The sequence below is a fragment of the Cupressus sempervirens genome, chromosome 2 (genome assembly GCF_028749045.1).
Source record: "Cupressus sempervirens isolate cs-2001-9-10 chromosome 2, ASM2874904v1, whole genome shotgun sequence".
NCBI lineage: Eukaryota > Viridiplantae > Streptophyta > Pinopsida > Cupressales > Cupressaceae > Cupressus > Cupressus sempervirens.
Window position 1 is genome coordinate 55,056,029 of NC_143119.1, and position 26,688 is coordinate 55,082,716.

The following is a 26,688-nucleotide window of genomic DNA, read 5'->3' on the forward strand; positions in this document are numbered from 1 at the left end:
ATAATGTATGTAAACTAAAGGAATTAAAAGGCCTAGGTATCAAAAACTTAAACTAGCAAAATGAAGCTCTAGGGACCAAATTGACATGGCGACTTTTTTTAGAAAGAGAACAAAATTGAGCAAAAATTATGTATAACAAATATCTAAATGTTGTCGACCTTTACTCCTTGTTTAGAATGCGGACCCTTCCTAAAGGATCCGAAAGCTAGAATTTTATAGTTAAAAGCAAGGCCCTAATCAATAATTATCTCACTTGGGATGCTGTTAATGGTGATGAAGCTCTCTTCTGGGAGGATTCATGAGATGGGTAACTCCCAATTGATAGCATAAGTATTCTTTTTATCCTTAAGGAACAACAAGTCAAACTTTGGGGGTGTGAAGTTAGTAATTATAAAACTAAAAAAGACATTAATGGCATTATTAGTTGGGAATGGAAAACCCTAGACAAATTTGAACTTGATCCAACAGTAAAAAAGGTTTATGAAAAAATAATTCATAAGAGGAAAATTAAGCAATTAGAGAGAAATTACAAACTCATATGAGCAACATCAAAAGATGGCAGATATATTGTTAAATCTGAATATAGAGTAATCACTAACTCTCAAAGGTGGGAAGAAGTAAGTATCCCACTTAAACTTTGTTGGGACTCTTCTTGTATGCCAAAGGCAAGATTCTTTTTGTGGATTGCCTCATAGATAAGATAAGATAAGATAATGATATTAATGTCCAACAAAAGACCAAAAAGAGGTATATAGTACTGAAAGATTACAACAGTGAGGCAGACACCTACAAGGGCACACTAAGGTGTTCGAAAATAAGCGAAAACAACCAAAGAAATAGCAACAAAGAACAGAAACAAAGAAAGAACTACGAGGCTTTCTTGGGCGAAAAGAAATTAATCACGAAATGATACACATATCAATGTGTAGAGGTACTGCACTGTCTTCGACCAGTCACAGAGGAGTGTCTCTGGTGCAAATAACCATAACGGGATTTGATGCATCTAGAAAGTCCGCTAGGTTGAATAGAGCTAGAGGGCCTTTTCACACCATGCAAAGGGGATAATGGTGTAAAAAAGGCAGTAATGAGTTGAGTAGATGAGTGCCAGTGTGGAAGTAGTGTCTAGATCGTGCTATCACGGAGCATGGTGGCCTCACAAAGATATAGTGCAAGGCATCTCTGATCATAATAGTTGAAGTCATAGAGAGAGAAGCACTCCTGAAACAAACACAAGAATCTCCCTCTGATCTCATAATAAATAGGGCATCGAAAAAGAAAATGAGCCTCATTATCAACCTCCCCTAAAGTACAGAGCGTACAGATCCACTCCCCACTGTCAATATGATGATCATTTTGAGCCCGAAGACGGTGAGAACCAACTCTGAAAGAACCTAAAGAGATCTGCAGGGCATGAGACCAATGCCATGAGAGATAGCTAGGGCGAGCAATAATCCTATCAGAAATCTCCAAAAGATGCGCCGCATAAAAAGATATCCGTGGGCGTAACCTGCCAAGAGGGTTAACCCAGGTAGTAGTAATATAACGTCTATAAATATCCAGACAAACATGCTCATTTAACTCCTGCTGAGAAAGGAGAAGATGAGCTAAGGCATCCAATGAAAATTGAGAAGGGGGGAGACAATCAATGTCAATCCCAATCGAACTCAACAAAGAAGAAACCTATGCATACCAACATCGTACGCGAGAACAAGACTCAGTAGCCACAGTGGAAACAAAAGAGCAATAAGCTAAATAGAAGTAGCGATCCCGGTCCCCAGTATTACCCGCAAACCCACGAAGGCAATGAAGGAACCAAACCTAGTAAAAAATGGCCACGAGTCTGAAAAGATGAGCGCCGAACTCAGCAAAAATGACACTGTGAGGAGTGAACCTGTGACATCTGATAATGTGTCTCAAGAACAAAGTTTGAACCCGCTCAATCATAAAATCATAAAATTTGGGTGAAAATTGGATTTTTTAATGAAAATCATAAAACAAATTACTAAAAATAGCATTTTTTATTCAAAAAAATGTGAAATTTTTATTGTAAGCTCCTGCAAGAATCCCAAACCTGCAATAAAATTTTCATATTAAAATTCCATGATTTGGGTGAAAATTGATTTTTTTTAATGAAACTCATAAACAAATTACTAAAAATAGCAATTTGGATCCAAAAAATCTGAATTTTTTATTGTAAGCTCCTGCAAGCATCCAAAACCTGCACAAAAAAATTTAGAATAGGATTTTATCTGTTGACAGACTCGAAAAGTTTGGCATTGAGGGTCCTTCTAGATGCGTGCTTTGTAGACATGACAATGAAGATGCTAGTCATCTCTTATTTAAATGCCCATATTCTTAATATTGTTGGGAATGGCTCTGTCATATGCTAGGCTAGATAGCTCCTCTGCTAGAATCTTTGGATGACCTTCTTAGGGGTTGGCCAATTATTAAGAATGGAAGTATATATGGGAAACTCTGGAATATTTGTCCATCCATCCTTGTCTGGGAAATATGGAAAGAAAGAAATAGAAGAATATTTCACGATCAAGACATGAGTGCTCTTGAGCTTACTAATAAAATCGAAGCCTATATTATGGAAACCTTAAACTCTCACCTTAGGAAAACTCCAAAAGAGGAAGGAACATTTTCAGAATGGGATGGTCTAATGAAAAAGAGTTGGAAAATTCTTATTAATCCTCCACTTATGTATTAAAAAAAGAATAAAGATGCGAGAGACAAGTGTAGATGGATTCCTCCCCCTGGTGGGTAGGCCAAATTAAATTTTGATGGAGCCTCAAGAGGCAATCCTAGTATGCCGAGAATAGGATGCATCACTAATAATGACTCTGGCAAGTGGATAACTAAAAGAGCCAACTTTATTGAATTCACCACTAATAACCTTGTTGAACTAGAAGCTCTTCAAGAAGGCCTCCAAATGTGTTGAAATTTAAGTATCTCTAAACTTATCATTGAAAGAGATTCACATATCGTCCTAAATGCCATTACAAAAAAGGGAACACCAAATTGGGTTTTAAATTTTAAATGGGAAGAAATCCTAAAACTCATGGACCTCTTTAAAGATATTCAGATTCTACATATTTTCCTGGAAGGTAATAAAGCGATAGATAAGTTAGCAAATTTAGTTGATGATGGTGAAAATGTCCTAATCTATAATCATAATTAACTTAAGCATGAATTGAAGAGTCTAAGTATTAATTGAAATTAGATAATGCAACTTTCATTCGTAATAACTTAATTAGATCTAACAGATAATTTAGCCAATAAGGGTTTTATCAATTATCTCTTGTAGTTGCATCATAACTTTTATATATATATATATATATATATATATATATATATATCCAATTTTATACATATGTTTTCAGAACTTCCATTTGAAAATTTAAAATATTTACTTATATACTATTATAGATCTATCATTTGTTAGGAGTAATCTAATTTACACAAGGTAGACTAATTTTAAATTAAGTCACTTTTAACTTCCATTACTTAAATGGTTAAAGATTGGATTATACTCTTAGTATTTCATAAGCTATGTTGGTCTGTATCTTTTTTTAGTATTGTGCATTATATATTAATAGTTTTAGTTGTTGATTGGATGGCTGATCAAGATACGTTTTGATGGAAGTTTGTGATGCTTTTCTAATTTAGAATTATTCTAATTCTAATTCCTACGATTTTAGTCTTATGTTACTAACCCTGCTGGAAGCAAAAGATTTGTTCTGGTTCTGTTTGGCAACCTGGTGTTGTACAGTGCAAAGATTTTTCAATGGAACAAAGTGGAAGCTGGGATCTTCTCTCCCCTTTCTTTGCTTCGATTGGCCCCAATACTGTATTTGTGTTACTTGTGGAAATGCATAATGTAATCAATGTAAAATATTAACATATTGATGAGCCCAAGCTCACAAAAGATATTCTAAGTTGTAAGCAATAAACTGGGAAATGCCCCTTTATTTCTATTTATAATTTAGTGCTCATTTGAACGGAGGACTTGTAATTTCTTTTATTTATTTAATAATATAATGAAAGGTTTCAGTCGTTTACCAATCAAAACAAAAAACAAAACAAAAAAAAAAGTTAAACATAATAAGTGCATATTCAATAAGAACCATAAGGGAGAACAATGATGGAGAACTAAAGGTAAATCAGTCCAAAGTGAGGTGTAATTTGGTACTCAAACAAGAGGGAACTATTGGAGAAAGAGATAGGTTTTGAAGAGGAATGTATGTAAAGGAAGGTTATAGGCAAATTCATGAAGCATATATGGACATATTTAATGTAATCATTATAGCAGTTATATGAAGAGATATAATAAAATTTGAAAAAGAAACTTACATCTCTTGTGAAGACATTTTAAATAAGAGTACTAAAGCATAAGTTGTGAAGAACAAGAGGTTGGTGTCTCTAGTGAGTAGTATTGATGAAGTGATCAAGGGTTTTGTGCCTCTAGAAAGTTGGTGTCTACAGATTTAGAAGTGGGAGTTAGTGCTTCCAATGTATTGGCACTTACAAGCTTAGGGATTGGTGTCCCTATTAAGTTAATACCTACAAACTTTGTAAAAGAAGAAATATTTAAAAGCATTGATTTGTTATGGTTTCCTCTCATTAGAGATTTCACTTAAATCTTGTGTTATAATGTTCTTATGTACACAACCATTGAAATTTAGTTGCCATTATGTTTGATAAAGTTTAAATTGGCAAAAACAGTTATTATTTTCATTCACCCCCAATGTAACCATGTGCTCTCCTCTTTGTAGGTGGTTTAGGAGCACTCAATTGTAAAAAGCTTTGCAAGTGCTTTCATATTGATTGATGTGATATGAATCCTCACATTTATCACATTAATATATCTTTAAATTTTGTGCATATCATATTAGACACACCTATATACTAAGAGAGGCTAGGGGAGGGGAAAGGGTAAATCAATATATACTTGTTTCAACTCCAAATCTTTCTTCCATTGAAACCATTACCGATTCTCACATTATCATTAAAGTAGCTATATAAATGATAAACCCATGATAAGAATATGTGCTTCAATCCGCTCCCCAATCCAAGCTTATAAAATGTCCAACTCTATGTTAACTGAGTAGAGATCTAAATTGTATTAAAAATTGTATGATATTTATAAGCATGCATGTTTAAATTGTTTATGCAATATGAGGAATTTAGAAGTTTTTAATTTCAAAACCAATCTCTTAGTAAAATGCTATTCTTTTTTGGCTTGAAAATAAATTGTCCCCATGCCTTACTTGATAAGAGGATACAAATTTAGGATAATGCCAAAATGTGATAGAAGCAATATGTGTAATAGTTAGAAACATGAAACACAATAGTACATGCAAAATATATAAAACTTCATGATATCATCAACTTAGATACATGTAGTATAGATGAATTGTTTTGCATAAAAATATCACGTAGATGTTAAATAAACATTATACATTTGAAGAAAAGAGACTTGATGATAACATATTCCTTGTCAATACCTAAATGAGGTATGACGATGCCTCTTGTCACCGGTTCCAACCCTGTTCACACGTCAGGGTGCGCATCGCTAGATTTTCAAAAACATGATGTCTCTGATGCGCGTGCTCCTGAGTTGCTTCACCCTCTTCTGTCCCTGATCAAGTCTGCTGTTGCGTCAACCTCGTGGAATGGTAGGGTTTGCCCGCCTCTTGCCAACGCTCCTTCGACGACTCTTCCAAGTGCGGCTAGGTCTTCTAGGTTGGCTTCTCATGCGCCTTCAAGGGGTAGGGTTGCCTCTTATGCCGACGTGGCCGCCTTTGAAGCGGGTCTTCATGGTGCAGCTCATGCTGGTTCTAGGCCTCCTCGTCCTCGTGAAGCTATCCCTATAAGTGTCTACAAACCTGTTAAGGTCCTTTTAGACAATGAAACGGTTGATGATATTCTCAATACGGCAGAGGAGTTCTCTTCCCTCGCTGCCATCTTTCGTTTTTGGGGTTTTTGGCCCTCTCTAGCTAATCTCCATGCTTGGATCTCCAAGCTATGGTAACCAATTTTAGACCATGGTGTCCAAATATTTCCAAATGCTAGAGGATTTTTCATTATAAAGTTTGAAAGTGCTAAGGACAAGAAGACCATTTTGTGTCATAACAGTTTTTCATGGCAAGACAGGTACCCACTTATGGCCAAACCATGGCATATGGATTTCGATCCACTTACTGAATCCTTTAATAAGGTTCCTATCTAGGTCCGGCTCTCAAACCTCCCGATGCATCTCTGGATACTCTGTTTTGGAAACTATCGGGGAGTCTCTCGGAGATTTTTTATATGTGTACTCAGCCACTTCTAATGTTCTCCATTCGACATGTGCTCAAATTCTTGTTGAGATGGATGTCTGAAAGGGCCTTCCAGAAGAGATTTGTGTGGACTCTCTGCGGGGCTCCTGGATCCAAAAGTTGGATTATGAAGGTATTCCCTTTCGCTGCAGAAAATGTCATAAGACAAGTCACATTGCTACTTCTTGTGTTTCTGTGAAGACTAAACCAAGGCTTCCACCTTCCTGGTGGTCTAGGGTATCCCCTAAGCACTACATGGTGTTTAAGTCCTCGGATGTGTTCTCGAAAGGTACCTCAGAGACTATGGATGATTCTGGCTCGCCCCATGCTGTTGACATCCCAGAGCCTGTGGTTGTTGAGGATGTCAGGTCCTCTCTCCCTGCTGACGATTTGGTGCCAGTGGTTGCTAAGGAAAGCCGGTCTTCGGGTCTGGCCCCTGGTCCCTCTCCTACCCCTATCCTTGTCTCAACTGATCTTCATGCTCTTGTGGGAGGCCATCCCTCCACGAATTCTCCTAGGGAGTTTGTTGTTGCTCTTGCTCCCCCTGGCTTCCACTCTTCAGTTTCTTCTGGGGATTGGATTAGTGAGGCAACTAAGGCAGAGGATGGTTGGATTGCGGTAAAAAGAAAGAAAACTAAACCCTCTGCTCCTTTAGAAATGAATCTTCAGTCAAGCAAGGGAGACTCTAAATCAAAGGGTGTATCATGAGCTCCCTTGTTGTGCCTAGTTTTTTGGAAGTAGATCCTTTTGTTCGGATCTTTGCTTCCTAGTTGGTTATTTTGTTTTGGCTGGTGATAGGCTTTTCTGACACCACGATTACCCCTTTTTGAGGGGTGACCAGCTCCTTTTTGGTCTATTGTAATTTTGTCTCTATGCTTATTGAATATCTAAAGCTATGTACAGGGTTTTAGGCACCCTTCAAAACCTATTTTCCTTAATCAAAAACATTATACTTTTGAAATTTAGACAACACATGTTTTATTTTAAATTGTTATAGAATCAAGGAATTTGGTTTTCTTCCCTTGTATGAATGTCACTTAAACTTCTAAAAGGTAATGAAATGGGCAAACAAAGAAGAGATCATATTTTCAAAGTCTAGATACCAATTTATAGTTTGGATTGCTTTTGCTTTATGTAACATTGCAGTAGATGGTTGTTTGTATTTATTATTATTTTCTCATATCACAATAGTAGGGCATAACATACATGGAATACATGTGGATATTACAAGTTGCCCAATTTTCATCATAGTTGTTTTCAAATTTTTAGGCTTCTTGTATAGGGTCGAACATTCTTTGACTAGGAAGAATTCAAATTAAATATAAACTATATGGTTGAATAGATAACCGCTTGAACCATATCATCATCTCTTTGATTACAGAAGACCATTAGATTAGTGGCAACAAAAACTCGTCGTATTCTTATTGTGTTGTGATGAGATAAGCTTGAGAGCCTACGTCGCATCATTTATATATTATATTTTTCATGTATTATATATTTTTGACTAGTCACTTTTGCATGTTAACTGTAGTGTAATTAATATGCTGATATAGTTTCATTTAATTTCTTTATCAATGTAAACTTGAGTTATACAATTTCATAATAGAGTTAAGGATTGCATATCTTAAACAACATTTAAATCTTAAAGTTTTTTAGGATCTTTTATGATGGCGCACAATAGGTCAATAAATTTGACTCTAAAAATACACAATTATATCCTAATAACAATATCACAATTTGACGCGCTGTGAAAAATATCTCCTACTTATCAATTGGAAGAATTTGTTTGAAACTGCCACTAAACCATGGGAGAGGTCTACCCAACCATTAGAAACCAAAATCTTACCGAAGGGCTTAACTTTTTTAAATTTTTTTCAATAAAATTTAAATTTCTAATGGCTGATAGATGCTGGTATTAATGTATGATAGATGCTTTGGGAGGGTGATCGTGTAGGTCCCATAGGCTACTTTAGCCTCATGAACGTCATTAAAATCTATCATATCATATCATATCATTGGTTCAAGATGACATCGGTATTATGATTATTTCCAATGGTTGTGTTTAAAGAACTGAGAAAAAATGACATTCAAGTTCTATTGGTCCAGATATCGGTATTACTAGAGAGCATTTTAATTGGACTTTCAGGCCCTGATGAGGCTTATTCGTCCAACCCTACAATTTCTACTTCCGTTCCTAATCCCTCTCCTGATGATTTACTTTCTACCAATAATGCTCTTCTTCAGCACAATCAAACATTTCATAATCTTCCTAATAGATCGATATTTTAAAGTCATTCCGGATTCTTAACTATATAGGTAGGCTAAGTTATTGCAGAGCCCGTGTGGCAGAGCTAAACCTGATTTTTACTTTGTTATCACGGTGTTTGATTTCAGCGTAAGAGGCTTTGAAAAATGTGATAGGACCACATGTTTATGTGTGCTCTCATGCAAAAGCAGTACAGACAGGTATATGTCTTCACATGTGCAAATAAAGATTAAGTTTTAAATTAGCCTGGATGGCTATTTTTTTTTTATGTTAGAAATGCTAAAGAGCGCGAATAAAAGAATCATCCAGATAATTAATGGCAACGAAACAGCCTTGAAACATCTTTGTTAAGATATCCTGCAGCTTCCTCTGGCACTTGCGCGTGGAAGCATTCGCAAAATAATTAGTTGCTTCTCAGCAATTTAACGAAAAAGCTTATAGAATGATGCATGCACGTGTTTATTAAAAGATTCCAACATTTTCAAAGGATAAACAGTTCATTGGCAGTCACAAAATTGAGATATGTATAAAACATTCAATCGGATTAAAAGCTTTCAGAAAGCATCCATCAATTGACGTTTCTTTTGATCAACGTCACATCTAATTGATTATTCCAAAATTCCAATGAAGTAGCACATTTGAAGTCACCTAGAAGAGTTCATATGCTATTTAATCCTCCTGCAGTTATCACACATATATATTAAATACCAGCGATTATGGAATTATGACATGATAAACAGATTGATTAAATAACAGTAATACAACCAACAATACTTCACCATTAAGAATGAAGATTGTGTTTTAACAGTGGCTAACCTACTATTCGTTGATTATCTATTTTATCTTGGATGACAGATTCTTCCTTTTTATCCAATACCTACGAAGCCAACCAGTTAACTGCCTCAAAGAACCCAAACTTTTCAATATACTACGACCCTGAACGATTCCATCATGTAAACCTCTAGCTGTTCTTGCCATCGCTGGTTTCATGATGTTGTCTTGGACTTTTTCTCGCTCCTGCAAGACAGCTAATCCAGTAAACAGAAAAATAGTTGGCAATACTTCTCTGATAAGCCGTGGAATTGCATTAGATACAGACTAACACAGCTGGCTATACCCTCCAATACTTGGAAATGACAAGCATAAATATTAAAATAATGACAGGCTTTACATTAGGGAGATCAAAACTGCACCAGGATTCAAGAACTCGTGGCCATAACAATTGAGTCCCTCTATGTAGATGCAAATGTGCATAAAAGATTGCTTAAAACCAAAATAAATTATATATATGAAGTCACCAAATACTCTGGTTCTTGTATTTTATATGCATATCTACGTCACGACTTCTAGCATATTTCTCTGACTGTTTGACTATTTGACTGGGTCGTTGGACTTTGGCCTTAGTTAAAGTTATTTTGGATGGATTATATGACAGTAGTTTAATAATATTGTGAAGTGTTTTAGTTAATTATTATTAACGATGGGATTTATTATAACAGTGCTGAATTACTACTCCGAGGTAGTTTTCTTTGATAGATATATTTCTTTAAGTTGTCTTCTTTTTATTTTTATTTGGGAAGAATATTTCTATGCCATTGAGAGGTTTGGGTATTAAAATTGTTAAACTCTTCTTAAAAATCATTAAATAGATATTGGTTCTATGTGAAATGTATTCTATTTAATCAAATTACCAAATTAGTTATGAATTAGTTATTAACTCTGATAATAAAATTAATCATTAATGCTAAAAGTTCTTACTTTTAATTCCTATGATTAAACCAGTTCTATCTTGCATAAGTTAGTGAAATTACGTAATAATAGGAAAACTATCTCGTCTTCCTAAAATGTAAAGATAAATGACACATCTTTGATTTAAATGATTAGAGAAATTAGTCTATTTACATTTTGGTTGATCAACTAGAGTTATCAAACGACATTAATGATTGTTGTATAAGGAAAATTAGTATTTATTTGTTTGATCCTATAGAATAAATGTTGGCTAGATAATTTTCTTGGATGAAATGATATGGAGAGGTGCTGAATGTGCAATAACAGGGAAGGGAAGAACTGGAAATGATGTGCATTTTGTTCTATCTACCAGTTTTAAATTATGGTTTTAAAGCCACTTTGTGCATATGTGTTCTACATGTTAGGTATATGTGCTATTGTAGTTAGTTACACGGCTGCAATAGATTCATCTGATCCCATCGTTCAGGTTGCTAGGCTTCTCTGGCAGGGTTGGGGAATTCTTCGTACGAGGAAGAACCCCAGGGAAGCTAACCACTCCATGGTTGGGCAGTAAAAGCGCCTAGGCCACACTCCCATCTCGAGATGCAGATGGACTTATGTTCAAAGGCTATGAGACTGGGACTTGCAGATGGACTGACATCAAAAGGCACTATTGAATGCATGTATCTTGATGCACTATTCTCCATGATGTATTTCATTTTTATGTATGAATAACCAATTATGATGTTGCATCATTTGTGACGAGTATGTCGACATCATTGTGCTTGATTATTTATTGAAATGCTGTGATATGACATTGTACTTCAGCAATATGGGTGAATTTCATTTTTTTAAAATTAGCTCTTATATGGTATTTATAATTTCTTGGACTGGTCAAATGTTTGACCTTGAATCTCTTAGACCTTTCCACATTTCTAGTTAAATGTTGATGTGCATGTTTAGTAAGATGCTAGGCGTTACAATCTACCAAATAAGCATGCAGTGCAACAAAAAAACAACTCAACAAGCAAACAGAACAAACTGGGAAAGAAAATATGATAAGAGCCATTGCTCTAACCCTCGGAACAGAAAATCTGAAAAATGTATACAAGCCTTAACATTTCATCTTAAGAAATAAAAAGATATAAGCATAAAATATCAGTATTTTCATAGCTGCCAGTGACTTGGATCATCAAACTGTAAATTGCATTGATCTCTCATCTATCATCTTTGTTTCAGCACTCTATTTTTTTAATGCATAAACAGTCAGCTTTGAGAAGTATTTGCTAGCTTTGTGCCTTTCAAATTATACATATTGATGTAGTGCAATATCGTTACATAGCATCATGCACTCCAATAGCAAAGGAATCTCAAGCTACATGATAAACACACTTAAATACTATAGTGAACGAAATGTGAATACCAAAAGAGGCTGTTACTAGACATTAGAAGTAAGTTCTTTAGTTATTTTTAGCCATCTCACTTGAACTAAATCTAAATTAATTTTACTTAATCCATTTGCTCTAAACTATTATTCCCTATTACATTGGAATCGTGAAGATATTTTGTTTTCAGCATTTCCAAACCTCCTGAATATACTCAATAATGTAAATTCACTTTTAAAACAGAGAGTCCGTGGATTTAAGAAACTAATACCAACCTATAGATGCCATATTAGTCATGCGTCGAAGACCATCCTCAGCAGCTCTGACTGCCCGAGTTGAGTTCCTCACACCTTCCGTTATCTCTTGGCTGTGCAGTGATGATAATATGTTAACTAAAGTGTACCATGTTTTTAGCTTTAAGATGGCACACATTAATTAAGATTATTCTTTTCTTAAAAGTGGAAAATAAGTTAATAGTTTTAAAAAATAAAACACAAGAAACATCGCATAAGGCTAGAGGAGATACCCCAAATCACTAAGCTCCATTGTCAAGTCACTGATTTCCATCCCCGATAATCTTACAGCAGCCATTGTTCCAGGCAACTCTTCCCTCGTCACATCTAGTAGCTTTTCCATGGATTCAGCAGCCCTCTTGAGAGCCTTTTTAAAAACAAAATGAAAAAAATGACAATCAGGCCATGTGTAAACTGTAAAGTGAATCATTACATTTCAGTTTTTATGCAATTTTATTAAATATCTGTGTCCTCAATGAAAATCTTTACATGATAAACCTACAGAAATAGACTACAAAAAAACAGCAAATAATCTTCCTTCACAGGTTATAATTGTACAGATCTGTAGCATGAAATTCTAAGCGTTGCCATTTCTGGTAATAGACAGGAAGGAATTAGCATACCATCAATGTTGGTATGGCAGCAAAAAACAAGCAGGAAGCAGACACTGCTACCTGAAATTAAAAATACAAACTATTAATATTTCAAAATACTTGACTAAATCAATTTTAAAAAATGCTCTAATCTAATACAAAATCAGCAATTCGCTGCACTTGAAATGTATGTAATCTCACAATTATTTTCATGTGGAGAAAGAAACTATAAAACACAAAAAAGGCATCAGGAAAGAAATGTTAGCCTTCCACATATATAGGATTTCAAAAGTATATTATTTGAAAAGAGGCTATGTTACCAGTTCAGATTCGGGTATTCTGATGTGGTAAATTTTGTGGGTGTTGGGTGCAGCCATCCAAGGAACAAATGAAAATCATAAATATATATGTACTTTAGCCTAAAAACATGCATTAACTTTACATAGCCACTAACAAGCATGTAATAAACAAAAACTGCTATCAAAATATACCCCAACCATCAGCAAATGTAGAGATTCAAGAATGCAGAAGTTCATACACATTGGATGATAAAGAACAAGAACTAAAGTTCTGAGAAGTTTTATAATACAATAATATTTCCTAGAAACAAAGTGTCTGCAGTTTATAAAGATCGTTGCCTACTTCCTGAGGTATAGAATGTGTACATAACTTCAATGAGTTTCAGAATTTGAGATGATTGAAGGTCTATTCCAGTTCACATTAGAGATAAGTGAAGCTTGAAACAAAATGCTATAAGTATGTTGTTGCCTGCCATACCTGTCAATTATTTGCCCAAGAAAATCAGCCACATTTAGCAAGCTGCAACTTGCTCGAATAGAAACTATGAGAGTTCAAAGAAAGATCCACAAAAAACAGGACCGAATTCCCATTGTTAGTCATCAGTGCTATGACAGTTGACATATTTAGCATCTGTAATCTACATTACCGGGTTCATACCCTGCAGCCCTGAACCTGGTTCAGGTATGCACCAGATTTGGGTGTGTGGCGGGTGCACACGGGTTCAAACACCAGCAAACCTGTGCGCACCCACAGTATTGGCTGTGCACCCTGTTGATGTTATAGTGGCAGGAATTCTCTCTCCAAAATTCAAGTTAAATAAATAATTGATAAAGTTGTCTCTATGACGTCTTGCTACATTTGAAGTAATTACCTATATTCTACTGAAGCCGATTCATATCGTAAAAGTCGCTTCATTTTTTATAATGTCATCTTTTGTGTAAGAAGACTGAACCAGCCAAGACAAGGTTAATATACTTCAAGGAGGAATTCACATGGGGACAGAGATTGATATTTTTTCTTTACAGAGATAAATACCAAGGAGAATAGATTATGGTCTGCATATTCACATCAAGAGAGGTGTTTTTATTATTCGCTTCCGTTCAGCCTACAGTTTGGCTGAATTGCAGATCAGTCTTCTATATAAGTGGTAAAACTGTGCCTAGGTTTTCGTCCATCAAGTTGGAGGGTTTTCCCAAGGTATTTGTTGTGTCATATTGTCCATTATTTTGTTTTGCTGCTTATCTTCATTTCTGGTGTAAAATTAACATGGTATCAGAACAAGTTTAAGAGAATTCAAGATCAGATTCATTCAAGCAATGAAGTCTTCTTCTGTTCTTCTTGTCTAAGTCTTTCTAAGCATCAAAAATGGTAAATGGACTCAAGGTTGAAGATAGGCTTGATGGTGCATCGAACTTACCTCTTGGAAATTTAGAGTTCTTATTAAACTGTAAGATAATGATTTCATGGAGAATGATGTGCCCAAGCCATCCGATGAAACTGAGAAAACTCAATGGAAGAAGAATGACATCAAGATTAAGAAGCTCTTGATAGATCCTGTGAAGAATCATCATGTGCCAATTATATCCAAGATGAAGTCAGCCAAAGTTATGTTTGAGACTCTTCAACTTTTGTATGAGATCAACAAAACCAGCAGAGCTCTTGCCTAGTGAACGGCTCCACCATATATAATTGGCTGAAGGAGATTCAGCCATCTCCATCATGAAGATTACTGAGTTGAAAGGTTAGCTATATTCCATTGGAGATATCTTATGCTGGCAATGAATGGTCTTCCTCAATCTAGGGAGTCCTTTATCCAAGGCATTTGTGGAAAGTCCATATTACCCAGGTTTGATTGTCTTAGAGCTGATTGCATTCAAGAGGAATCTAGGCTGGCAATAAGAGGAAATGAAGGAAGCTCTCATAACTGATGAATTACATGGATCATTTTCAGCAAATGTACTTACATTGCTATTGTAATTGATATATACTAACATTGCCATTGTAATTGATATATTCCAAATGCAAATTTGAATCTCATATAAATATGAGGAGACTGTCTCTATGGATTAATCATCATTTAATTAATAATAATATATTAACAAAAAATATATGTATAACTATATATATATATAATCTAATATAATATATTATTTAACATGGATACGTATATATAGGAAATGATGATTTACCAATAACAATAATGTATCTCAGATCGAATCAATCCAAGTCAAGCTACAACCTTAACACTCCCTCTTAACTAGGGAGGATTTGTAGAACACATTATGCTCTCAAGTATATGAAGAGATATCATCTCAGTGTGATTCAGTGTGATATTACCAAAGTGATATATTTAAGGATATCAACATAAACCATCAACTTAGATGTTATCTTTCAATATAATCCGAAGTATGATTTAACAAGAAATATCAATCATATGATATTCATCATACATATATGCTTTTGGTATGTGCACTGGCATCAAATCCTTGATGCATACCAAAAGAATATGTTATATAATATAAGGATATAGGTTATCTGATTTCCGGCACTATGGGACAACAACTTAACAAGAAATCACAATGTCATGGTCTCTATCATGACAAGTATCATGATCTCCGACACTCCAAGACAACAACTTAATGAAGTTTGATCATGATATGTTCGTTATCATGACTTCCAGCACTCTGGGACAACAACTTAATGAAGTCTATCATGATAACAAGTCTACCATTTATAAGATCGTCACCTTACAATGGTTACCTTTTGTTTATATCTATCAATGAAAGATTGTCACCTTTCATTACATATCATATGCAAAATAGTGACCACCATGAACCAAGTCAGAGGATGGTATAGGGGCTTTCACCTCAACTCTCTTTCACAGAGAAGAATGCATTACAAGGAATTTCACTTTGAACTTGTCCCTTATATAGAAGAGATCACACTTCAAATTTCTCCCTCTGAACAACAGTCCTGGTAAGTCGAGTACTCTAGTTACTCCCTTAGAGCTCTCTTCGCCTAAGGATGCCTATTGAACTCCCTCTAAATCTGATATTGATCTTCCTGACTATCTGAGTGATAAGTCATTATTTCCTCATGATGCACACAGTGGTACGCCCATCAAAGTTACACACATATATTCTAAGTATCAATCTCCAGGCCAGACTCCCTCTTAATATAGAAAGACACTCATAATCTCAATCATCAAGGGTATTTGCTTCAAGAGCCTCACTTTATCCATTTTGATTATCAATGTCTTTGGAGCTACTGTCATAAGATTGCATCTGCACAATTTTGGTAGCATGTGTAACCAACCTTCTTTTCCAGCAAGAACATCCTCAAACATAAAGGAAAAGATCAAAGCAAATAACTCTTCTAGCATGTATAGAATTACAAGTAGGAGAGAGACTATATTGAGTAGATAAATATAAAAGATAAGAATACTTATCTGCCCATGAAGATCCATAGACATTAAATCAGAAATTGTCATTCTTAAATTATGGAGAATGGAACATCTTTCTTCTAAAGATGGTTCAAGCGAGAATGAAACATTGATTATTATATTTTGCCCCACAATATGAAATTCTCACTCTCATGTCGTCAAACAAATTTGCATAATATTCAAGATCAGCAAAAGGGTCTTGGCTCTCTAGAATACCCAATGTATGACTTGATGTTTGGTTTTACTAAAGAGATCATTATTCCATTGTAAGGTTCCTTTAGTGGCTGACATCACATTACAAACGCTATGTCACACATGGAATGCCAATATAACTTGGGGAATACCTTATGTCCAATCTTTTTCCATGGTGCCACATGGGATAGATGTTGCATAGTGAGATGGTTATTATCTATTTGCCACTTTGATAGTCACATGGGATTAAATTCCTTATAGATTGCATCCAACTAATGGGTCAATCACCCTATGATTTGATTTTCTCCATCTGTTTGAGTGTGGTGCCCACTGTAATTTCTATGTTTCATACATGGTGTCCACGTAGAGTGCAATGGGTGAGAGAGTTTAATTATTCCTTGCCACCTTCGATTGTATTTGAGATGTGCCCAATAATGGGCCAACTTTTATAATTACTTCTCTTACTTTGTTCATCCAGTGGGGCATTATTATTTGTTCTTCTCATATGTTTTTAGGTTGATGTTATCTGCTGACATGTGTCAGATATTCCTTGCTGGTAATTAGTGATTTGGGAGGGAGGCTTATATGTCCACCTCTTTGAATGTAAAGAAATAAATATATTTCCATCACCTTGATTAGGGGGTCAAGCCAAATACTGATTAATACATTTTTCTGCATTTTGTTCAGCGGTTGATTTATTGTTTGTGCAGAGATGTTTTCATTACACATTTCCTTCCTTATTATCACTGCCAATACCAGCTATATTGGTTGCTGATGGCACATCAGTACTTTAATGTTGGCAGATGATGTCTCCTTAAATTCATTGTAATGTCCACATCATATTCCAGATCGTAGTCCATGTCACTGATGGGTCCCTTCCTTTCCCACCTGACACACGGACCTACTTAGGAGGAGTTTCTAGTTAGAAACTTTGTTTCTTTCCTTATTTCTTGTATGATGTTACTAATCTAATACACCAATAATATATGTCTGAACTTATACTTTGTATGGATAAATTCCCAGCTTAATTTTGTTCTATTGATCCTTTGCTTATTGAAGGACAAATTTCCATTCATAATACCTTCACATGACTACTCCCTCAAATAATAGTGTTAAGTATTAACATGTCTAGTAATTTCTTCATAGCTCGTGTCTCTTCGCAACAAAAAGTAGATGCAACTGATTATACTCATAATTGGTCCATTAATTTCACCATCTCATACTGCATCAATTAGGTATATCCATGACTCCTTGTTCCCACTAAATCAATAGCTTCTTTAGAATGTAGTTGTTAGAATTTTTACACATTTTTCCATTAATGCTTGATTAGTAATGTACAAGCATAAAGAAAATATGATTCAGTCAACCTTTGGTGATCTTGATCATATTGATTTAGAGGGAGTGAACCATGTTGCAATGGATTCTCCTATGATCAATAAAGTATGCTAATCAAGAGGACTGTGATTTATGAATATACATTGTGACCATGTGATTTTAATGGGCCTACCCCCTGTGTACATCACGAGGAAGTGACGACTTCCAAATGATGTCACTTGTATTTGCAGGAGTTATTGTAAGGTGGCGATCTTACAATAACTTGTATTATGAGATCAAAAATTGAGTAAATGGTGAATGTCTTGTATCTCAACATTCTGGGAGACCATTACTTGGAGTATTTGGTGAATATCTTTGATATTCTGGGAGGCCAATACTCTTGATATCATATGTGATATAAAACCCTATTTTGAGTAATTGGTGAATATCTTATGATATTCTGGGAGACCAATACTCGTGATCTCAAATGTGATATCACACCTTAAAAATTTGAGTACTTGGTGAATATCGGATGTCGATATTCTGGGACACCAATTCTCTTGATATCAGATGTGATATCAAGACCTTTTGAGTACTTGGTGAATATCTTTGATATTCTGGGAGGCCAATACTCGTAATATCAATTGTGATATCAAAGTGATCGATATCATCTAATCAAAGATATATTTTTTGTCATACTTAATATTACCAGTGGTGTAATACATGTCCTGTGTTTATCCTCCCTAGCTAAGAGGGAGTGTTGATATTTTGTAGCTTCACTCGTATAAATTGTAGATCTTAGAGATCATATATATGTAATTAATTATAAGATTGTAATTATGTTAACGAAAAGACATGTCTCATAAAAGGACATGTCTATACTTTGCTCACTTTCTTATATATATAAGAGGTCACTGCCATTTGGAAATCACATACCAAAAAATGGTAATGTGAATACATTTGTAGCGGACCTCTAAAACTAACACTTTGCTTGTTGTCTTTGCGACAATTCTGAGTCTGTGGTTTTGTGCCCATGCTGAAGTATAAGGGTTAGATTCTGAGTTTATCTTGCAATTTGTTGCTGAGGTAAAGAAAATTGTGATTACTTCTCAACTGTATCTACTGTTATTGAGAAGTTGATTGAACAAGTGTTGAAGGCTGGATTCTGGAGAGTGAATTGAAGGCTGAATTATTAATTTTAAGCTTCTACGTCCTGGCTAGGAGTTAAATCTGAATATTACAAGGTTGTCGTTTCACTATAAGGCAGTAGTTTATCAATTGCAAGGTCATGTTCACCTAAGGAGGGTTTGTGTGACATTTTTTAGGAGCTGTGTTACAATTTTCAAGAGTTGCATTCAATTTATATGGCATGAGATATATATTATTGGGGCTGATGTAGATTCACATTGGACTACAAATTAAAAGTCAAAGCCAATCTATATTTCTAGGATATGGCTTGTTGAGGGGTTTTACATATGGTCACTATGCTCAAGATTGTATAATAAGATAGAAGCACAACATGCTTCAACTACAAATGTTGATGAGGTTGTTAAAACTAAAGCCCAGAAATCCATGAAGATAACCAGAAATAAGAAGAGAGACAATTGAGATAAAGAACACCAGAATTATCCTAGGAAAACCCTTCTAGAATGAAGGGAAAAACCCAACAACACAACACAAATATATCTTTATTGATAATGAAATGTTCAAGTGTACAATATAGTTTGCTTGATTCCAATACATAACAATAGGAGAGACTTCACATATAACTAAAGGTCTCTTGAGATTCTCATTACTCCTATAATTAATTATAACTCTTCGAATATTCATGCCTCAATGCATGTGAATGACACATGTCATTTACATTTAATATTACAAATTAAACTTAAGTGTCTTTTTCAGCTGAAGATGACAATAACAGTAATAACGTCCGGATTTCAAGAGATAAAGATCTCTATTGCAGCTACAAACTTTAACACTCCCTGTTATCAAGAGAGAGATCTTTTGCTGAACAGTCACATAAAGCTGCAATGAAAAATGTTAATGATAAGTTCTGATCATACGAATTCAAAACATAATTCATGGAGTTACTCAACATGAACACTTGTAATAATGAATCATATTCATGGAATCACTCAACATGAAAACCTCTAACAATCAATCATATTCATGGAATCACTCAACATGAAAACCTGTAACAATTACTCATTCATGGAATTACTCAACATGATGAAAAGATTTGTAAGACTCACAGCGAAGCCTTTGCTCACGGACTCTCTCAACATGAACTGTCATGGAATCTCTCAACATGACATCCAACTCCCATCACGGAATCTCTCAACATGATGGCATCATGGACTCTCTCAACATGATGTTCACTATCGCATAGTGAAAGATTTCACAGAGCTGATCTTACAATCTCATTTATTCACACAATAATAGAAACGGGCATAACAAAATGAGACTTGGTTCCATTTAAGTCAATTTTCCAAATACCATAAGCATCACAAGCAAATATGACAATGAAGGGGATTCCATAAGCACTCCCTCTTAATTATGAAGCCTCCCTCTGACACTAAAACATCTACCTCTTAATCATTGGTTTTCCTAGTTATATAAAACCATTGAACTCCCATGGAGCCAAACATTACTCCTTAAGTATATGCTGCTTTCTCAACAAAATCCTTTCACACAAGAATATTTTTCACAATATTAGTCAAAGACAGTACCAATTATAAAGCCTCTGTCTAAAACTAAGACTATTATAATCATAGATGACTCCAACCAGAATTACATTGCAATATATATGTAGAAATTTATCTTTTACATTCAATACTATATTGACTCTAATGTCATTGAGACATAACACAAAATGACATTAATTGATATTACTGCAGAATTGAATGTCAAAACTGAACTCTCCATTCAATAGTAACAATCCTCATAAAAATCTTCTTCTCAAGCTTCTAGAGAAAGATTATAAAATTAAAAATAAAACCAAAATACCTGAAAAAAGGCATACAATTACCTCTCTATCGATTTGTTCCCCATCTTTCACCAAATGTTAATGAAGATTGCCAAGCACCAACTAACGACTCCAACAACCCGACTACAGTAGCATCATAATTCCTTATTCTTTGCCAGTTTGACATAACGCCCACTCTTATGTCAAAATATATTGCTCCTTCATGATGGAGCATGATGGGGCATGATGGGACATCAATCACTCCTGACACAACAACTTTGTCGGTTACAAAAAGATAAAATAAAAATGCAAGATGAACGTTATTAAAGAGTCACCCTATGAATGTGAATAACGCTCTTTTCAATACTGTCAAAGCTTGAAAGAAAAAATAATAATATACCTGATGCAACCGGTGACGGGATTATAATCTTGCACTTTGATAACCTTTAATAAACTTCCTCTTGACAGTAGGTAACTGCGAGAATAACTCCAAATAAGTATGATAGACACAAAATTGTCAAAATCTTTCCTTAATGGACAAGGTCTTAAATCTCGATGATGTTTCATTTCGAATCTTTCCTTAACAGGCGAGGTCTTAAATCTCGATTTCATTCATTTCACAGTCACCATTGACAGTGGCAAGACTACTCGCAAAATCACAACATAATCAAATTCGAACTGAGAGCCTTTCTCCTCGTCATAGAGCATAATATGGTTATGCTGCTGCCATGGTAAGTTGACTCCGGTCGTTTAGTGCAGTCGACGCTGAAATAGATTTCTCGAACTTCAAAGGATTGATCCGAATTTGACTACAAGGTGTTGCCTTTGACACTTAGAGTTATGAGAGTGATCTTCTATTCTTTAGCTTCGGCTTCCCATTGTCTTGAATGACTTTATCACATGCATTCACATCCAGATCGCATTTGCAGTTTCTTCATTAGATTACTGATAAAGCCACAAGGGATACGACATCATGAAAATGAGAAAACTGGTACCAGACAAGGGATGAATACGATAAATGAAAAATTATAAAGATTGACCACTGAAAACTACATAAATAGAACCCGATAATACTTATCTGATTAAAAAAAAATGTGGCAATTTGATGAGTTATGCTTTAATATTTCATAACCGTGCGAATGAAGAAGATGATTTAATGGATATAATCATCAGTTATTGGAAGACAACCAACGTCACAAGAGGTAGCTCCATATAAAAAACAGCTAAGAAGAGACAAATAAAGAACTCAGCTCAATCGAACCACAAATACTATCGTGCTGTAAGAACTAACAATGGTGACAAAAAAATGCCTATAGATTTCTAGGCTCAGCAGAAACATGACAAAACTTAGCAAATAGGCCAAAAACATGTCAAAAATTAGTAGATCTAACTGCTCCATCCTCTTCGATTAAAGATAGGACACATTCAATTTCAATATCAAGAGGAGCCCACGCTAGAATCAACAACACATCCATGGATTGGAATTTTGACAGAACCAACATGGCTCTTTTCACATAAACAAGTAAATGTTAACCAATATGGACGATCATACAACACTTCACACAGAAATCCCTTAAAAAAAATTGTAGAGGCAATATAAAATTCCTAGATAACTAAGGCAATGATAGGTATCCTTATATGTTGTAACCCAACCAAGCTCTGATACTATGTTAAAACTAAAGCCCAGAAATCCATGAAGATAACCAAAAATAAGAAGAGAGAAAATTGAGATAAAGAACACCAGAACTATCCTAGGAAAGCCCTTCTAGAATGAAGGGAAAAACCCAGCCACACAACACAAATATATCTTTATTGTAATGAAATGTTCAAGTGTACAATATCCTTTGCTTGATGTGAATATATAACAATAGGAGAGACTCTTCACATTATAACTGAAGGTCTCTTGAGATTCTCATAACTCCTATAATTAATTATAAGTCTTTGAATATTCATGCCTCAATGCATGTGAATGACACATGTCATTTACATTTAATATTACAAATTAAACTTAAGTGTCTTTTTCAGCTGAAGATGACAATAACATTAATAACGTCCAGATTTCAAGAGATAAAGATCTCTATCGCAGCTACAAACTTTAATAGAGGTGTCACCTCAAATGGAGTATAGTAACAACTCTAGGGGATTCCTATTCATCTCAACTCTTTCAAGCAATGTTCCAATCAACGGTAACAATTGGTTGTTTGATAGTAAAAAGAGAAACCAACTTACAAGTGATAATTGAAGATGATGGATGCTATTCAATGAAAGGTGTTGCAGCCACCTCTCTTCATCTAGATTTGGCTTCCATATTTATTTGAGTGATGTCTTGTTTGTTCCAGGAATCAAAACAAATCTTGTCTCAATTTCAGCATTGGAGGACATAAGGTATCAAGTTTCAATTTCTAAAGGGAAAGTTCTTGGTTGGTCGAAGAACTCTAGCATCAAAATGGACCCAGTAATTAGCGTTCGTCAACAGAGTCTATACAAACTTCCTATTCATCCAATTCATGCATTTTTGCATGACTCCATCAATTCAAGTGAGCTATGGCATAGGATGTTCATTTACACTTCATGGCTCTTCCATCTATGGAGAAGATGGTTACTGGTTTTCTGAAGTTTAGTCAAGAACATAATGGCATTGGGTAAGAATATTAAAGGTCCATTTCACAGTAGTGTAAGTAGATCAAAAGGAATTTTAGATCTTATTAATTCTGATTTGTGTACCAATGTCTGTGGCATCTTTGAGTGGATTTTGGTATGTGAATTTCACTGACTATTCTCGAAAGACTTAGATTTACTTCTTGAAATCTAAGGAGTTTGAAGAAGTCTATTTATTTTAAGGTCTTTGAAATTAATCCTTTAAGGTGTCGGAATTCCAACCCTTGGAATTTGTTGATTTTTTTATAGCAGCAAGATAGATCTAATGGTTACCTATATTGATCGACTCTGCATTTTTGGTTCCATTTGATGTCCGTTGTTTCCATATTCAAGTTCCTCATGATGCTGCTGAGTGAAGTCTCTGTTCCTCTTCTCATCTACCAATTTTGTTTATGGAGTTTCATATTTGATTGGAGATATATACGTTCTCCTTTACTTCTGATCGAGAATTATGTATATGGCATCTTCTGATAAAGGCTTCATGCATTGTTGGCATCGCATTCCACCACATTATTATTTTGGTTGTATTCTGCCTTCTTGGACTCCACGTGAGTGACGATATGGCATCGTCTCTGCTGGGCCTATGTGGACTCCACGTGAATGCAGATATGGTGTTCTCACTGCTGGCTTCGCTCTACCTTTCTACCATTTTGTATCATGGCAAGATGTACAAATGGTTGCTTTAATATGATCAACAGTTTTCCTTCCTCCATTGACTCATGTCTTCAACGACATCCTTGCTTATGTTGGCTCAATTATGAGCAGACTTGTCGCACCTGTTACTGTCTCATTGCATTATCGTGTGTGATCGCTGTTGGTTTTATCTGCAATATTCCCAAGTGAGAATTGCTTCTGCTGGTTCTGTGTATATTATAGTGATGCATATGAAGGTGAGAATTCTCATGTAACCAGATAAACATCTTTGCATCATGAACATTTTCTCTGCTCTGTGTTTGAGCAGCAATCGTACTCCTATGTTTTGTGCATGTATAGCACTGTCATGTTCTATGTATTGGTGTATCATGGTTTCTTAGCAGTGATACTCTGTTGTTTATTATTAACTCTGATCAATGAGTGATCATTGAGTATTGAAGACATTGAAAGGGAGCAGAGATTTTGTAATTTGTTTTGCAATTCTAATGAAGGATCTATCTTTTGGTGGGTTGGGTTGTTTCCCTCAATGAAGAGGGTTTTTCCCAGGATATCTATTTGTGTTATCAGATTGTTTTGAATTGTGATTTTCATTTGTTGTTAAATTATATTTCCGGTTAACTAAATTTAACAGATTTTGCATTGAATGACTTATTAAGATCCCCAAATCAGGGCAGAAATCCACCTTGCATTCGGATTTCTTAATGGATAGAGAATTTAAATGTCCACCTTTATTTGAATTTTCATCAAAAACGCATATTGGAAATCAAGGTCTGTTTGGAGAAGTCATCCATGCTGGTCAGAAATGCACACATTGTTATAAAAAAAATTGCTCAGTCGAATTTCGCCCAGAACAGATCAGACTTTAGCAACTTGTTCAAACTTTGCCTTGGAAGGGGATCAGACATTTCACATTTGTTTGGAATTATGCTTTCAAGGCAGATTGGAATCTCACCGTGTTTGGACAACTGCTTCCATAGATCTGGAATTTGATGCTCGTTCAGAATTCTCTCTCAAAGTAGCTCGGATATCACATGCTTGTTTGGACAAGTCTTAGAAAAGACCTTCAAATGTGGTCAGGATTTGGGCATGTGTTAAAAAAATGGCTCGCACAGGTTGGAAAGTCACCTAGTGTTAGGAAATTGCATAGGGATTGACTCAGAAATGTAGAGTAAATAATTATTATTTACCCTTTTACTTAAGTTTACTTAGGTTCATGCATTTATTTATTAGTTGTAATCTAGGAGTTGTTGACAACACAGGAGTTTGTTCCTATCTAAGTCATACTTATCTCCTCACCTTGTTCGAGGATATCCCACCTTTTGGAGCGTATGCTTAGTTGTCATACTTATCTCCTAGCATCTTCTAGCTTGTTCTAGAAATCTCCTTAAGGCCTTTATATTCGGGCTCTCTCATTGTATTTCATAACTCGTTTTCAAGGCATATTGTATAGCAATACATTTTACTTTGTTTGCAAAATCTTCTCTCTCTGTCCGTTTATTTTCTCCAAGCTCCACCTCTTCCTTCTTTGGTTTCCCTTTGACAGGTTATTTGCATGCAGGTGATCTTGGCGAGCTGTGAAGTTGGCTTTCATCAACTTCTACATGGTATCAGAGCCTCCCTATTGCTTCTAGGCTAAAGGATTTTTTAAGCAACGATTCAGAGACATAAACCCTAGTTTGTTTGTGCATTTTTCTTCAACCGGAGGGGAGAGCATTTTTTCGGAGCACTTTGGGCCTAAACGGACGCTGGCATTGAGTTCAAAAGGCCCGTTACAATTAGGATCCATATTAAAAAAATTCTAATTTTGGAGACAATTGCTCCGGGAGGCTTTTTTTTTTGTCCGGGTAGCCGTACGAACTGTACAAACGAAAAAAATTTAAAATTTCATTTTTTGCAAGGCTGCTCGGCAACCATCGCCACACCACCGCGGCCTCACCCAGGTGTCGCCTCTGCCAACAGCACCACCGCAAAGTCGCCGCTCCCCGGCCACCGCCGCGCCGCCACCCTCCAAGCAGCACCACTAGCAACAGCCACCCCTACAGTCACCGCCGCCAGCGGCGACCACCCCGCCGTCACTTTACTGCGGTCCGCCAGCTCAACCCGCATGGATCTACACAGTTGGCATTTTTCGGACAGTTGGCACCTTTCTACAATTGCCATGTGGCAAGGGGTGCCACGTGGCCTCTGCCACGTCAGCCAAACCTGTAGCCGTACTGCCATGTGACTGACACGTGGCATGCCACCTGGCAATCTTTTTTTGCCACAACAACTATCAGGCCATCAATTTTAATGCAGCGACTTGCTGATGTCAGCACTGCATCATCACACTTGCAGGCTCTCCAAGGTCCTTTTTGACCTACTTGCGGTTTTTTGACCATAACTTGAGCATACGGAGGTATTTTTCCAATCCGAAAGAAGCACCGAAAAGCTAGTTCCGAGACGGAGACATTGATGCAAGTATTTTTTGGTTTTGATGCTGTTTTGTGGCTTGTTTTTGCAATCAAAGTCCGAAGTTCTATTCTTTTACTGTGGCAAGCATTTCTTTTGCGTCCCATCTCCGTTTTTTGAAAACGTT

General features: G+C 35.7%; 1 protein-coding gene across 8 annotated transcripts in view; it reads right to left on the minus strand.

The window, feature by feature from the left end:
* Positions 1-9,110: 9,110 nt before the first annotated feature.
* The window catches only part of LOC149571033 (uncharacterized), a 42,216-nt gene continuing 24,638 nt past the window's right edge, over positions 9,111-26,688 (minus strand). Inside the window, exons 2-6 of one of the 8 annotated variants that reach the window (XR_016359758.1) lie at positions 12,619-12,669; positions 12,229-12,362; positions 11,978-12,069; positions 9,406-9,606; positions 9,111-9,267 (exon numbers count right to left, since the gene is read on the minus strand). Coding sequence is in view for 6 of the 8 variants with exons in the window: in XM_089812598.1 (XP_089668724.1) it covers positions 9,424-9,617; positions 11,978-12,069; positions 12,229-12,362; positions 12,619-12,669 (471 nt within the window). In the remaining 2 variants the exon portion in view is untranslated. Of the gene's footprint in view, positions 9,618-11,977; positions 12,070-12,228; positions 12,363-12,618; positions 12,670-26,688 lie in introns of all 8 variants that reach the window. The other 7 variants (XM_089812598.1, XR_016359759.1, XM_089812601.1 and 4 more) reach the window with 7 other exon arrangements.